This window comes from Actinia tenebrosa, unplaced genomic scaffold (assembly GCF_029948245.1).
Source record: "Actinia tenebrosa isolate PJP-AT-01 unplaced genomic scaffold, QUT_ActTen_1.0 PGA_scaffold1__47_contigs__length_23844297, whole genome shotgun sequence".
Taxonomy (NCBI): domain Eukaryota; kingdom Metazoa; phylum Cnidaria; class Anthozoa; order Actiniaria; family Actiniidae; genus Actinia; species Actinia tenebrosa.
Window position 1 is genome coordinate 14,922,095 of NW_028292578.1, and position 16,730 is coordinate 14,938,824.

Here is a 16,730-nt window from a genome sequence, read left to right on the forward strand (position 1 = left end):
ATCGATGGAATCCTTCCAGAACAATTCGAGGAGAATATTATATGACGTCACTGGCGTGTTAGTATCGACCGTTCTCGAGCACTTTACGAGTGTAAGATTTTCCTTACGCTGCAATCCAAGATGGCGGAAAATAGAGAAAAGAGAGCCGGTTCAGGAACAAGCCAAATTGATCTCGTTTTAGTCGAAGGTTTGGTAAGTACGGGTTATTATGCCAACAAATAGAAGCCGAAGTTCATTTCTCGTTAGATTAGCGATGTAAAACATCGTATAACTGTTTGATTTCAACCTTTTTACCTCGTCTTTTAGTGTGCACGTGTACATCCGCCATTTGCTTTGCTTCATTTTCGTAATCCTTCTCGTATGAATGACCATTTGATGATAGAATTGAATGAAGATCTGTTGTTCGCCTAAAATCATTTCGTTAGTTGGCCCTGTTTCTTGAAGTAATCCTTGAGGATTCTAATTCAAATTTGTAAAGAATGGATTTAAAAGTCAAACTTACTGACAAATATTAAACCAGTTGAAAATAAAATTTTATTGAACTCATGTATCATGAGATATATTATATTAAATATTAGGAAAAATCCTCTTTGACGAAAACTTAAACTGGATGTCTCATAGCTTTGAATATAACATGTGGGGGGGGGGGGGGGGAGGGAGGGGGGGGGTTGGCATAGCAGTGCACTCTGGGGTTTTAGGTTCAGATACATCAGATTTAAAAGAATGGATTTAAAAGTCAAACTTACTGACAAATATTAAACCAGTTGAAAATAAAATTTTATTGAACTCATGTATCATGAGATATATTATATTAAATATTAGGAAAGATCCTCTTTGACGAAAACTTAAACTGGATGTCTCATAGCTTTGAATATAACATGTGGGGGGGGGGGGGGGAGGGAGGGGGGGGGGGTTGGCATAGCAGCAGTGCACTCTGGGGTTTTAGGTTCAGATACATCAGATTTAAATGAACAGAAAATATCACACTGCCCAGGGCTCAATGTTACTAGTCAAAATGACCAGCAAGGCAAAGGATTGACCAGAAAAGTCCCAGTTCTGATGATGTCCGGCTGTTATTTTAAGCCCTGCTACCCAAAGGGCTTTCAAATCATGGGAGAATCCATAGAGGCTAAAAGTGCACTTTAAAGAAAAGCATTCCCTTATTCAAAACAATTTTTTTCATAGACTGTGCTGAAAATTATTAAGCACTGTGAAGAAGAAGGCTCCACTGGAGATTTAGTACAGGGAGTACTGCTTGGTTTGATACAAGACAATCGCCTGGAGATTACAAACTGTTTTCCGTTTCCTGCCTCTAAACCAGGAGAAGAGGAGGATGAAGATGAAGGTATTGAAAATTAAATATCTTCTATCTATATGTATAAATGCTGATTATGATTCAACTTTATCATGTAGTGTAGGAAGAGGAGAGGTACACCTGCTTCTTCTCCCCCCCCCCCCCCCCCCCCCCCCCAAATAAAGTTTTCAATATTGTCATGGACAGAAGTGCCAAAAGCACTTGAGAAGTTTGAGACACATTTACCTTTAATTCGCATACAATATCTTTACCCCCTTTGGTGCTTTTGCCACTTCCAGTATTCTGTATTACTGAAATGAGCATAGAATAATTAAACCACTTTCACTCTTTAATTTATTACTGTAGTCACTTACCAAATGGAGATGATGCGTCGTCTTAGAGCTGTTAACATTGACCACTTACATGTTGGTTGGTACCAAAGTACATACTTAGGATCATACATCAATAAGACTCTTCTAGATTCACAGTACAGCTATCAGAAGTCCATAGAGGAATCTGTTGTTTTGATTTATGGTAAGCAAAATTATTCACTTACAGCTCATGAATGTTACAGAATGGTGAACAGAGGGCTAAAAATAATTACTGGTCAGTCAACAGGCATTACCTGCTAAATTAGTTTTAGCTTCGTGATATCTGGTTTCAATAAGCCTGAAGCGAGATGACGTTTTACCCCCGACTCTATACCATAATAGTTTTTAAAATTCTTTCATATTAAAATTGTTGATTCCTTAGAGAATGCAGGAACAATAGTCATAATTAAAGAACAAAAGCAGTGTGAAAAGGATTATGGTCTAGAGATGGGGGTAAAACGTCATCTCGCTTCAGGCTTATTCTGGCTCATTATTACTTGTCAAAATGACTTGACCAGAGACAACTTCCATTATTTTTAGCCTTGGAGCAACCCAAGGGATTTTTCAATATTGAAGGAATTTTGTTTGTCTAATGATATGATGCAACCATAAATAAAATTCATGGACATTGACACTTTATTAACGATCTGTTTTATCTTATTGAAGACCCCCTCCGAACATCTCAAGGAATGTTAACAATAAAGGCATTTCGTTTGTCTAATGATATGATGAAGATGTACAAAGAAGGAGAGTTTACACCTGAAAAGTAAGTGCAGTAATCTACTGGTAATCTACTTTACTATTGTAGTTTGTTTTAGCTGAATCATTATACATCAATGCATGAAAGATTTCTCACTTCAATTGGAGAATATAGATTTGTACCTGCATTGTAGCCATACCATAACTTGTTGTGTTTAAATACACCTAATTGAAAAATGGCTACCAATTTGAATAACTATTGTTCTGCACTGTCCATCGACTGACTAACCTCTCATACATGTGAAAACACTTTTGTGTCGCTCTTTGGTGCAGATTAATAGTTATTCAAATTGGTCATCATTTTTGGTCGCATGAAAACAATGAGAAGCCATTTCAATGTTACGGCATGTTGTGTCATGAAATTGCTGTAAGTCACTACAAGTATTGTAAATTTTCCTTGAGGAACAACTTATCTTTACGTTTTCCTCATTATAGGATTACCTTTTCCTCGTTATAGGATTACCTTTTCCTCGTTATAGGATTACCTTTCATTAAAATAGTTTTCAATGTGTGATGTTTTAAAACTCCTCAGGTTATCAAAACTTGGCTTAAGTTTCCATACAATGTTTCAAGAAATCCCACTTGTAGTGAAGAACTCCAGCCTTTGCAATGTCCTCCTCTCTGAACTTCAAGCTGAAATTCCTACTTCAGAAACAAAGCAATTCCTGTCTCTATCTACTGGGTGAGTAGGATCTTTCTGGCAAGAAATCAAGTGGCAAGCCTTATTGAGTGATGTTCGACTTATAGTAGGAGGATGCATGTATTTTAATCCTTGAAATTTGATGGCTCACAGATTGACCTTTTTTGAGTTCAATAAATAAGATGCATGTTTTCTAGCTTGGGCACAAACAACACCATATAAGGCATGGTAAACAAGAGAAGTTTGTACCCAAGCTAGAACACAATGCACCATGTTCGCTATCTCAGAAAAGGTCTATGAAGCATTACAGAGTTCTGGAAGTCACATCGTTAGGCTATGCTTTATTACGTGGTTAGAAAAAACTTGGGGATTTCCTGATTTGGGGCTTTTTATTTTCCGAGGTTCCCTTGATTCAACCTTGAGAATTTAAGATTGTAAATTTTGGTATTGATTTTTTTTTTCTTATTTCATGGCTTCCCAGTTCCTATCTTGAAAAGAATGTCCGCTTGTTAATGGAGGGTGTTGACGAACTCTGCCAAGATGCAAATAAATATCATAACTACCAGAGAAGTGTATCAAGGCAGCAACAACAGAAAGACAATTACCTACAAAGACGGGTAAAACAATTAATACTTGATACTTGTTTTAAGCTCTCTTTGCTAAGTCTTAGTCTCATTTATGCGTAATAATATTCAGCTATTCAACCAAAACCTGTGGCATTTTAATCAACTCGTATTGTTCTGTAGTACATGCATTTCTTTCTATACAATGGACCTTAATGAAAGAAAAGAACACATTTGTACACAATTGAGGCTAAGACTGAGCAAAGGTGAACTGGAAATGGAAGTTTTTTTTTCCAAGTTATTTAGTTGCAAAACTAATCACAATCATTTTGTCAACTATTGTTGAAATTCTTGCCTTTTCTCCCACAGCAAACAGAAAATCAGTCAAGACAGGCCCGTGGGGAGCCTCCATTACCAGAAGAAGATATTAACAAGATATTCAAGCCCATTCCTGTCCCATCACGTCTTGATAACCTGATCCTCTCACAACAAGTTGACAATTACTGTCAACATATCAGCCAGTTTGCGACACAGAGCTTCGGGAAGTTGTTTCTTGCTCAGGCACTTCAAGAAGAACACTAAAATCATACGAACATTGATCATTTTAATGCTCTTAACTTTTGTTTAACTTTGTTTATGAGTGAAGAATAGAAAAAGAGTTCACTGTCATGCCTTTCTTATTCTAAGAAAACTACCCTAGGGTCCAGAGATTATTTATCCTCACCCCAGCTTTTGCTGTTCAGACTTTCCATAACACTCTCAAAGTAGAACCTCTGGAGCCCAGGGTAAAGAAAACAAGCTCTTGAATTATTATTTTAGAGTGATAGTTTGACAGCTTGCAGAAATTTGATTGAGATTATATCCCAAAAAATGGCACCAATTTATGACCGGTTTATGAATTTGGTGGTGGTGAAGAGAAAATCTTAGTCCTACATGTACCAGCAAATAATAAAAAGTGGAATATGATCTTTAGAGATGAAAGAAAAGAAAAGAAGTAGATCCAGTAAAGGGTTTTGAAGTTCAACAACATTAGAGACACTTATGGTATGAACAAAAAGTTTCCTTGAATCTGTATAAAGCCAATGTCAAGAATTCAAACAAGATTTGAGTAACAGGATGGCATTGAGCTTAATAATCTTTTTTCTCTGAAATATCTGCAAGACTTGTCAAAAGTAATAAAGAGGGGAAAAGATTGAAATGAGATGTTCAGGTGTTTTATTTCTGTATGGGTTTTTTTCTGCTTTCTCAAGTGATTAAGTCCAAGTGCATTTAACCTCTTTGAACTCATATTCTTTCATTATATTCATTCACTTCCCACCATCTTTCAAGTAGGCTCTCTTTTAATTATTTCTGTAAGTCATAATAATTACACCAAAAAGAAATAATAATAATAATAATAAATGGGATTTAGCTGTGGAATTTCTACAGAGTAGCTAATTCCTGTCAATAAATAAATCATTGAGTTGGGGGGAAAACCAGAGAACCTGGAGAAAAAAACTCAAAGCAAATGAGAGAGCCAACCATTAACTCTATTCGTATACAACACCAAGTCTGGGAATCAAACCTGGGCTGCATTGGTGGATGGACATTGAGTTTCATCAGTTGACTGAAAGAATCCATTTCCATTAGTATGATTTAGGTATATGATACTAATTAGCATATGTCAATTTTTGCTCCAAGCTTCCCCCAAAAAATTAAAGGTTTGAGTAGCAATAAAACAAACATTAGAAGTTTTGCCAGTCACTGATTCAATCATACACAACATATATTCTCTATAGCAACACTTAGTACAGTACATTGCACTGTATGCTTGGTGATGATAGACTTCATGGTATGTCTCCTGTTCTTCATCAGTTATTGTCATAGTCAAATAACAATTATTTTCTCTAGAGCAACAGTTAGAACATAGCACTGCATGCTTGATGATAAGCTTTATGATATGCCTCCTTTTCCTCGGCAGTCATTGACTCAATCATAGTCAAACAACATAATTTCTCTAGAGCAACAGAACATAACACTTCATGATTGGTGATGATAGACTTCATGGTATGTCTCCTGTTCTTCATCAGTCATTGACTTATAGTCAAATAACATATTTTCTCTAGAGCAACAGTTAGAACATAGCACTGCATGCTTGATGATAAGCTTTATGGTATGCCTCCTTTTCCTCGGCAGTCATTGACTCAATCATAGTCTGTGTCACATCATGTAGGGACACCATCTTTCCATTAACCTTTACTTGCATCTCATCCTCACCATCACTTTCTGATTCAGCCATAGTTTCTGTCACGTTATGGTTGGGAGCCACAGGGACACTGGTCATTTTCTCATCATCCGAGTCATCACTTGATTCTGATTCTTCCTCATTCCCTAAAGCTTTGTCAACATCCAGTCTCGGCTTCTTGCTCACAGACTCATGAGCCAGTAAATCAGCTAGAATCTCATTATCTGTGTCTTGAGTGCTAGTATGAGGTGCTGTTGTAGTTGCAGTATTGGTTACTGGTTTTGACTCTTCCTTCGTAGCGACAGTACTATGTTTCATCCATTCTGGTGCCTCTTTCGTCCGTTTGACTTCAGCTTTCCCCTCATCATCATCAGGACCCATACTTATCTTAATACCTACATCCCCTACATCCCCATCACCTCGACGATCATTACTCCATGAACGGTTACCATGTGACCCATGAGATGAGCGTGACATATGAACATTCATTGCCGCCAAATCTGGTTCTGGTTCTAAGACTGAAGGGGCCAAGTTAATATTCTCTGATTCTTTCAACAACAAAAATATTGGCTCTAACTGTTCATTAAATCGTGCCAGAGAGGTCCTATAGGTATTTCCTTGTTGGATTTCACTAACATCTTCCTCAACTATACCTGAACAAAATGTACATTTCAGCAACCCTGACATCATGTCAATAAGGCGGTCAACCTCTAAATCAGAGTATTTCCTTTTACACTCTGTACACAAAAAAGACGGCCGATTTTTTGCCTGCTTTTCGTCACTTTCGATTTTTTTTCGAATATGGTCGAGTTTATACCTCACAACGTTGACAAAGAGTTTATAGTTGATGAAGTAATAGTTGAATGTGATCGGTGTTGATCCAGGTTCGGTTTGTTTTTCCTTGTGAATACGTTGCTTTATAAGTTTATCGTTCTTTAGTCTTGAAGTAGTCTGTCGTAACTGTTTTTTATCGAATTTCAGCATCTCCAGCAAGTCGTCTTCCTTGACACAAGGGTGCTTAGCGTTGGTCAACACGTTCATGAGAGCAACGTGTTCTTTGTCGTAAAACCCTCGTATGACTCTTTTAACGAGCTTTTTCAGAACAGGAGGGACCTCCATAAGCAGAGCTGGCTCATCTAGAGCTCCGTTCATCTTGAAATGTCAATTATATGGGAAAATGTTTCCTCCAAATGACACGAAAAAAGGGAATAGAAAATCAAAATGGCTGACGAGACTCTTTTCATGGGTAAAACTACTGAGCAGGAAACAGGAAGCCCAACGAGCAATCTCAATATTTACCGTTAGGAGAATTGAGTTAGAAATTTAGAAATATGAAGGGGCTTGGGATAAGCCTTAATTCACACAGAAACATGTGTGATGTTCTGGAAGTTTGATAATCCTTTTGGAAAAAAGTCAAAGGTAAAAGTAAAAACAAACAAAAACACAGCGATAAAAGTAACAGTAACAACGCGATGATTGTTTTTTTTATCGGGTTACCTGTGGTTCAATCTAGCTTCCCGAAGCGTTGTGGGTTGGAATTTATTTCCTGTTTCGTTTTGTGGCGTCTTGTTGTGGTTGAGGTGTTGGCTGGAATTTTAACAGTAAGTTTTAGCTTTTAACTAATAGCTTGTGGATGTTAAATACTTCTTTCGCATTCCTTTAATGTCTTACGGTTGTTAGTTGTGGGTATGTTACATTTTCAAAATCCTTTTAGCCGGGTTTTTGTTAAATCTTGACGAGTTGAAGGAATCCTGGGGAAAATGACGTCTTCGTAAATGATAATAATATTTATAGCTATGGTTGATACTTTATATTTTTACTAATGCTTCATATGTAAACGAAAATAGGGCTAGTTTCACTTTGGATTTAGAAGTAAAGCTTGAAAATTGAGATTAGTTCTTCAAATAGCCTTCCTTCGCAGCAGACGTCATTAGCAGTGGTCACGCAACGCTGATCCTATACAGTCAATAGCGCAGCGCACTAATTCTAAAAATAGCTTAAAGCTTCGGACAAACATTGCATTCTGTTTAATCGCTCACAATTTTGAAAATATGAAGGCATTAAAAAAGCGTCTCCTTCAACACTTCCCGCTCGCCTACGAAGGACAAGGCATAACTAGTCAGATAGAATTATGAAGTCAACTCAGCTTCAATGATTACTACCCAGAGTTCCTTTCGGTCCAGTCGCGTAGGCTTGAGTTGGTCGACGACAACATTTTTTGAATTGCCCTATTTCACTTTGACGTCACTGCTTGTTTATGTGGGGGATAGAATCGCCAAATCCAATAGAAAATTCAACAAAATTTGCTCCTAGCGAAACAGTTTAATCTAAAATGGCCTGCTTTTCTGATATAATATGTGTTAATATGTACTAAAAAATATTCTGAGCGTTTGCTGGCTATTCTACTTCTCTTCGTGGATTGATACAGGTTCTAGAACAATTTTCGGTGAACTTGTGTTGATTTGACCCCGTCCGACGACCATGATCCTTTGCGTTTAGGCAATAGATTGTTTTGATGTGACGTCATAGTGAAATCCCGATAATTAGTGTCGTCACGCAACGTTCACTCCCCGACACTAATCGCAGCTGCGTACGAGACTATCAACGCTTCTGATTGAATAGACTTCCACAAGAAAAAGTTCAGAGTTCAAGACATCTTTAAGAGCAACCCGAGAACCTAACCTACTTATTTTTAAGTGAATAAGTAAACACATAAATAAATGAATAAAGGCATGAATAATAAAGATATGAATAAATAAATGAATAGATAAATAATGATATAAATGAATAGATAAAATAACTGTTATGAATGTCGCGTTCTGATTGGTTTGGAGCGCGTGCTTTTTATGACAGCACATTGCACGCGCGCGCACTTTCCGTTGCATCATTTTTTATCTAAAATAAGGGTTATTGTAATTTGTATTTTATAAAAGAAACAAAAAACTTGCTTGCTGCGCTTTGTGCAGTCATAAAACACTTGGGGATTTAGTCTAATTGGCAGAAAACTCGAGAAGTGTTCCGCTACGCGTCGTGCTTCTCCTAACACTTCTCTCGTGTTCTGCCAACCCCCGCGTGCTATTATGACAGCACATAGCACGCGCGCGCGTTTTCTACTTCTTCAAGATAAATAGATAAAAAAATAAACAAATTAATAAATGACGTAAAAGAATAAATATAATTTTTCATATGATAATAATACGATATCTCTATGGGGAACATCACCTCTACTGTCGAGAGGAAATGTTCTCCACGGGCGGCTGGGGGGCTGTCCATTTTATAGAAGCTATATAGACACTGAACATCAATGCACATTTTGATTTTTCAGAATTGTGAAAATGCATACAAATCTTTTGCCTAACATAACGTAACAAGGAGAACTATTAGCGCAAATGAACTGAGGTCCTGCATTGAAATGAACTTGTGGTTTTACTGGTGAGTATCCTGGTAATCTTTATTGTACGAGACTAGAATAAACCTAATTTGTTGTTTCGCCATTCCAGACGTGTCATTCCCTTGAGTATTGTTTCTTTGGTAACGCTCGAGAAAATGCTCCGACATGCAAAGGGCTAACCGTCCGAACTATCATTATATTTGGTAGGTAGTAATAATAATAATAATAATAATAATAATAATAATAATAATAATAATAATGATAATAATAATAAATATTTATATAGCGCCTATCCAAATCTGCTCTAGGCGCTTTAAACAAAAAGAAAAACCACAAAGTGTGATAGGCTGTGAGCTTTGCTTGGCGCCTGTGGCTGCCGCTACACAATCCATACCACAGGGGGAAAAAATAAATAAATAAATGATACGAAAATAAAATAAAATAAACACACACGCACGACGAAACCACGACTAAAGGTCAGACTGTTGTAACGGGTAACAATCCCCTACTCTTACGAAAAATACAACAGGATCTTTTACGTCCACTTTATCGGGGGTCAAGTGCAAGCAGACGGGACCTCAAAGATTAAAAATTAGCCAGCCCAAAGTATGAAATTATTTTGAGAAAATTTAATGATCTCATCGTATTTGCAGCTTAACAAAAAATAATCGTGCTTTGGGCTGGCTAATTTTTTTTGGCATGAAATGTAGTTAATAAATGCTTAGTTTTACTTTTTTATGCTTAATTGAAATAGAGATATTAAAGAATATTCGATTTTAAAGCCTTGGGTAACCTGTGTTTTTTGACATCTTAGGTGTGAAATTTCACACTTTTAACCTAGTATTTGGAAAGAAAATTTTATGAATATTTTTCTTATCAAGTTACTTCTAGAATATACTGAATACAATGTGAACAAATGTTAATTGTCCAACTGACACCCACTTTAGCCAGTCCAGGTACCTTGAGGGTTTCCTTCTTATTTCGGCTTACCCGCACACTCCCAACTAGTAACCACTAGTCATTATCACCTTGAGAAAACACATGAATTACTAGTTTCAATGTCTGGATAGACGTGGGGCGTCAGATGTTGCGGGAGTGCAAACCTGTGGTACTCGGCTACTATCTTAATATCTACACACAATTTATATATAATATACCAGTCGCACTAGGGATGTGGGAGGGTAGGGGGTAGAGTAGGGGAGGAGGGCGAATAGATGGTGTTGGGATGGGAATGTAAATAGAATATAACTAATAATTAACTATGGATTTTAAGGGTTTTTATTAGGGTTAGATAGGTGTCTCCAATTAGTTTCAATAGGTGTTTCCAATTAGATCGCAAGACACGTTAATTAAGTTTATTATTATTGTTATTATTATTACAACGCAAACAAAGCATAAAAATAAAATAAAAATAAAAAATCCAAACGAGCAAGCTCTATATTCATTAAGTATCGTAAGTCATCTAATGTAAAGAATTTTAATATTCACAGATAATTTGGAAAAGATGGCAACTAGTCGCAACTGGTCAGGCTCTACCAAAGAACACTCCAATTTCGCTCGCCTATGTCGCCTCTTAATTGATGGCGGAACACTGGTAGTAAAAGATGTGTTTGATTCCATCCACCCTCCAAAATCCTTACAAGGTATTCTGCACAATCCATCGGTTCATAATACTCTGAAGCACTTGAGGAACAAAAGAGTACTCAACACACATCAGTGGAATAAGCTGTACCCTAGTATAAAATCTTCCGTTACATCATCAAGTTTTGACATTACCCTGCTAATAGTGCTACTGCGCAATATATGTAGCCTAACGCCACCTGCAACGGGATGGGATAAGCCTCCTGTAGCTGCTGATACAAGTAGGGAAGCTGATTTGGCCCGCATCAAGTTGTATAGAAACGAACTATATGGACACATCACAAGCACATCCATCAGTGACGGTGATTATGAGAAATACTGGAACGAGATTGAAGCTCTGCTGTCGAGACTAAGTGCATCTCGTTATCAAGAGGATATCAAGAGACTAAAAGTAGAAACAATGGAGCCGGAGGACGAGAAGCACTTCGTTAAAGCTATTGAAGAATGGGAAAAAATGGAGCAGACAATAATATCAAAGCTGGAAGAGATCAAAAACATGCTGAAGTCGACTTTCATTGCAGATGATTCGAGGTGTAAAGGTAGATACTTTTTTTATTTTGCTTAACTTCCCACTTTAGACAAACTAGAGTTTGGAACATTCAGAACTACAGTCAAAACATTCGGAGAGTGATCACTTTGATTTTTTTCAGGTTATTCCTGAACTTTCTACTGTTCAAACTTTCTAAAATGAAATGAAAACAAATCTTATTTCCAATCGGTTGACGAGGGATGATTTAAAGAATGTTTTTTTTTTTTTTTAAAGTGAAAAAAAACCTCCAATTAATGTTTACCAACGGTTGGAGTGTCCTCAGTGTAAGTGATGTTCTGATGAGATAAACATTTTCGGCTACAGAAAGATTAATATAAGGCACTGTAAATTGATACTCGGCTTTTCTCTTTGCAGACTACACGAAGAAATTGAAGTCATCAATAAACAACCAAACTGATTTTCAGCCAGGACTGAAAAAAAATAAGCGAATCAGGACAGACGATATCTTTACCAACGTGACCATTCGACGTGGCCAAAAACCACTTAAAAAACAACTACCAAAAGGAGGAATTGGTAAAACAGGAATAGTTGATGAAGGCGAAGGCGAAGACGATGGCAAAGACGACGAAGGCGACAAAAAAGCCCAAAATAGTTCAGCCTATGGTCATAGCGTATTAAAAAAATGCTCCGAATTATTTACGTTTCCTGTCGATAGCGATGACCAAGTACACAAAACGTGTCCAAAATCTATTCTAGTGACAGGACAAGCAGGAATTGGGAAAACGTTATTTTGTCAGAAATTGGTACGAGATTGGGCAAACGATAGACTATTCGAGGATGAAGAAATGAGAACACATCCTGATTTTCAATTTGTGTTTTTGTTGACATTCCGCCAACTTAGCCTACTTGGGCAAGAAAAGTTTAGTTTGCTTGAGTTGCTGAATCGTTCAAGTTTGTTAAACGAACAGTCGAATATGGACGATGCGGTATTTGAAAACCTTCTTCAGAATCCAGAAAAATTGCTGCTCATTATTGATGGGTACGATGAATATTTACATGACGGGGAAGTCACAGGGGATTCTGAAATGAAATACCCCAACAATCCGAGAGAAAAAATGCCTGTTTCTGTCGTTGTCGCTAAGTTACTGAAGGGGAAAATGCTGCAAAATTCTGTTGTGATGATCACCTCAAGACCTGGAAACAAAATTCATGATCTGAGAGGAAACTTTGATGTTCAAGTTGAGGTCACCGGGTTTTCTTCTCGGCAAGTTCTAGAGTTCGTTGAGAAGTATTTTAAAGACAACGAAAGTATGAAGAAAACAGTACTCAACCACTTTCATCAGCACGAGGGTGTGCTTGAATTTGTACACGTTCCGGTGATATGTTTGCTGATGTGTTATTTTCTGGAATGGCACTTAATTCATTCAGAAACTCCTGTACAACTGCCAGTAACTAGAACTGATCTGTATCACGAAGTTACTAAAGTGTTCATAAGAAAACACCATCTTCACCTAAAGTACGCTAAGAAGGAACAGGCTGAAAGGGCCGTGGAGGAAACTTTGAGAGAGCTGGCTAAGTTGGCTGCCAAGCTGCTGGAGAAAAGGAAATATATTTTTGATGAAGAAGACTTGAGCCAGTTGAAATTTGACAAGAAAGAAATGGACAGCCTGAAAACAAGTGGAGTACTTTACTGTTGCCCTGGTACTAGGAAGTCCCCGTTCGCCGAGGTATCACATGAGTACGCTTTTATTCACTTAACAGTCCAAGAATATCTCGCCGCCTATTGTTTTGTAGAGAAAAGACAAATACCAAAGAATGGCAGAGACGTGGTATTGCAGTTTATGTCTGGACTTATTGGAATGAAAAGGGACGAAGAATTGATGGCAGAATTATTAAGTTCTATGATATCAGAAGAAGGTATCGAAGCACTATTAATCGCTAATTGTCTTTACGAATACAAAGACACGGATGGCGTTAAGCGATTCATAATTTATCTTTTCGATTTTTCTTGCAATGCTGGTCTCTTTTCTTTCGATAACATTACTGATGCAAATTCTGTTAATAGTGTAACATTTGTGTTAGATGTTATAACATCATTGCACAAAGAACAACTTCAATGTTCCCAGCCATGTGATACACAGCCTTTTAATGTCGAGACATTTTCTATAAGTAATTCATTACTGACGGCGATGGGAGTGAGGCGAATTACAAGATCTTTGACAAATGTCTGGTGTACTGTGACTAGTCTTTACCTTTTGGAATGTGACTTAAAAGATGATTGTGTTGGAGCAATCGCTGATTTATTAGTATCGGGGAAACTTTTCGACTTAAATTTAAACTCTAATCATATTACTGACGAAGGAGTACCCAGTATTTCTAAATCGTTGAAAAGCGAAAACTGCAAGCTCACACGTCTAAACCTTTGTGAAAACGAAATCACTGACAAAGGAGTACCCAGTATTTGTGAATCGTTGACAAACGAAAACTGCAAGCTCGCCTTCTTAAACCTTGGTGATAACGGAATTACTGACAAAGGAGTACCCAATATTTCTGAATCGTTGATAAACAAAAACTGCAAGCTTACCATCCTTTTCCTTTGTGGAAACGAAATCACTGACAAAGGAGTACCCAGTATTTGTGAATCGTTGATAAACGAAGACTGCAAGCTCACTTTCTTAAACCTTCATGACAACCAAATTACTGACGAAGGAGTAATTAGCATTTGTAAATCGTTGACAAACGAAAACTGCAAGCTTACCAGCCTATACCTAAGTGCAAATAAAATTACAGATAAAGGGGTACACAGTATTTGTAAATCATTGACAAACAGAAACTGCAAGCTTACCACCCTATACCTTGGTGAGAATAAAATTACTGATAAAGGGGTACACAGTATTACTGAATCGTTGAGAAGCGAAAACTGCAAGCTTACCAGCCTACACCTTGATAATTATGGAATTACTGACGATGGAATAATCAGTATTTGTGAATGGTTGACAAATGAAAACTGCAAGCTTACCAGCCTAAATTTCATGCGTTGCGAATTTACTGACAAAGGAATAACAAATATTTACCAGTCAGTAATACACGAGAACTGTAAGCTTAGTGAGCTGTGGCTTAGTATAAATCGCATTCCAGCCAGTGGATTTAGTCTTGAAGGTCTTATAAAAGAAAAGAAACCTCACTTTAATTTGCATTTGGCGTTTTAAGTGATAACGAAATTACTAATAAAGGAACAATCAGTATTGGTAAATCAGTTATATGCATAAAGTCATAGTATAGTTAATAGTTAATCATAGTTAATCCCTAGCCCCTCTATTAACTATGATCATAGTAATCCAAATCTAAAGTAAGAAATATAAGTGTAAAAAGTAAATTGGCGCTTTGGTAGTTATATAGGCAAAGTACCTATGGGCTCAGTGTAGCCATCGATATGGGGCTGGTCCGACTTAATTCCGTAAACAGACTAATTTTGGAGCAGGCGTTGATACATCAGAGCCTTGAACTCCCCGTACCGCGGGGCTCTTCCGTGAGGTTCTCTCCAAACACACACCACTACATTCTCTCTCATGTTGATATTTATAGAGGGAGAACCCAGAAAAAGCCCTCTTGGCAAGGGGGAGACAATACATCAAACAAACTCAACTAAATATGATCCAGTCTGAGCCAGGCCCTCGAAACCGGACCAGAGTGTTGAGAGGCGAGCGGTAAACCACTACGCGACCCATGCCACCCAACTTTCCTAACCGGACCATATCCCATAGTGGTGGCTACGAAGTGAATCCTTAATTTTGTAAGACAATAATCTTAAGATTGATAAATATATTACAGTGATACTACGATCATATTTCCGCCTTGCTTTTTTTTTTTTTTTTTTTTTTTGCCTCGATTGAAAGACGTTTGACGATAGTGAAGTGAAATGTCACCTTCCTTTTTCAAATATCTTTTTTCCTGCTTCTTTTTTCTGCTTCATCTTAAGGAGGCTCGAAACGGTTTTTCTTGAGCGCGCGCGCTCTAGGTCCGATGACGTAGAACTTGGAAAAGGAAAAATTTTGTACTCATAAATTTTACTGTTCACTGAAAAAAATCAAAAATTCTGCGGTGAAATTTCTTCAAATTTTGCATAGAGCTTTAGTTTATGTTTTCAAAAACTTCTGTAAGAGGGAACTATAATTCCAAACAAATTTTATTGATTTTTACGAATTCTGGTCAAATATATTACGATGAAAGTTGAAATATTCCGGTTTTTAAAAAAATTCACCATTTGGTTCCTGAGTTATGCATTTTTTAAATAAACCTTTTTGATGGCATACCAAGGGTTCTGATGTTGTCATAGCAACATCTTACGTCATTTTTTCCTGTCCATTGTGATCTTTGGTTTATAGTCTTTGGCTTTCTGGGTTTACTTGCTGTCATATTATAGCCATATTAATTTTTTTAGTTCATAATTGTGAGTGTATGTGAAGGCACAAAACGCTTTCCAGCCTCCTTAAGCAAATATAACATAGTATATGTATTGAATGTATGTATGTATGTAGTATTTGTTATTTCATTTATTAAAAGCATCACTTTAAGTAGTTGTTCTTTATTTATTGAAATCTATGAAGTATAAATGTTTATGTATATATTTCCTTATCGGCTCTTGGTCTAAAAAATTAATCAATCACAGTAGGTGGCTGTCGACTCAAGAGTTTTTTACTATTTCGACAATCACACACACTTCTCCTTATTTCTATTTTTAAACTACTATTGTAAATTATTCTCATCACCATTAAGGCATGGCTCTTTTGAGGAAGTGATGGAAAATCAGTTATTTATTCATATCTTTCACAGTTTACTATGAATCTTTCCCAAATTTGGCTCGTAGTAGTAATTCTTCAAGGCAAGCAATTACCGCATATCTGTTACCAAGGAAACCAGGTCACGTGACCACAAGGCCGCCATCTTGGATTTTTTTAAAAAAATCGTTTGTAGTCGTATTGAAACTACTTCAAAAGTCCTGAAAATCCATATTCCTTTTGATATTTGCAATACCTATATGGATCTAATTGGATATCTTGGAAATTATATTAAGTTTAATTTTTATAATATTTTTAATTTTTTGGAAAAAATAGAAAATATTCTAAAAATTAAACTTAAAATAAATTCCAAGATATCCAATTAGATCCATATAGGCATTGTAAATATGAATATTAATCTGCATTTTCATGACTTTTAAAGATGTTTCGGTACGTTTACAAACGGCTTGTTTAAAAATCCAAGATGGCGGCCTTGTGGTCACGTGACTTAGTTTCCATGGTAACCAAGGCTCTAAGGTTCCTTCTTTTCACAAAAGACATTAACTTGCCAAGTTTGGG

General features: G+C 36.9%; 3 protein-coding genes across 5 annotated transcripts; 2 read left to right on the top strand and 1 right to left on the bottom strand.

Moving 5' to 3' along the window:
* The first annotated feature begins 47 nt into the window (after positions 1-47).
* LOC116293583 (eukaryotic translation initiation factor 3 subunit H) lies at positions 48-4,825 on the top strand. The gene is made up of 7 exons (XM_031701027.2): positions 48-192; positions 1,186-1,345; positions 1,661-1,828; positions 2,332-2,431; positions 2,957-3,106; positions 3,546-3,681; positions 3,997-4,825. Exons 1-7 carry the CDS (start codon positions 121-123, stop codon positions 4,207-4,209), a joined length of 999 nt encoding a protein of 332 aa, XP_031556887.1. The 5' UTR covers positions 48-120; the 3' UTR covers positions 4,210-4,825.
* On the bottom strand, positions 4,820-7,123 carry LOC116293582 (general transcription factor IIE subunit 1-like). The gene has a single exon (XM_031701026.2). The coding sequence runs from the start codon at positions 7,001-7,003 to the stop codon at positions 5,741-5,743; it is 1,263 nt and encodes a 420-aa protein (XP_031556886.1). The 5' UTR covers positions 7,004-7,123; the 3' UTR covers positions 4,820-5,740.
* Positions 7,124-7,369: 246 nt separating this feature from the next.
* Positions 7,370-15,947, top strand: LOC116293600 (uncharacterized). Of its 3 annotated transcripts, none has more exons than XM_031701049.2 (5): positions 7,370-7,452; positions 9,177-9,283; positions 9,352-9,449; positions 10,733-11,422; positions 11,788-15,947. In XM_031701049.2, the coding sequence occupies exons 4-5, from the start codon at positions 10,747-10,749 to the stop codon at positions 14,580-14,582; spliced, it is 3,471 nt and encodes a 1,156-aa protein (XP_031556909.1). In that variant the 5' UTR covers positions 7,370-7,452; positions 9,177-9,283; positions 9,352-9,449; positions 10,733-10,746; the 3' UTR covers positions 14,583-15,947. The 3 variants fall into 3 exon arrangements, with proteins under 3 accessions (XP_031556909.1, XP_088888877.1, XP_031556908.1); XM_031701048.2 differs by having other exon boundaries at positions 7,371-7,452; positions 9,352-9,445; XM_089032751.1 differs by lacking the exon at positions 9,352-9,449.
* Positions 15,948-16,730: the final 783 nt, after the last annotated feature.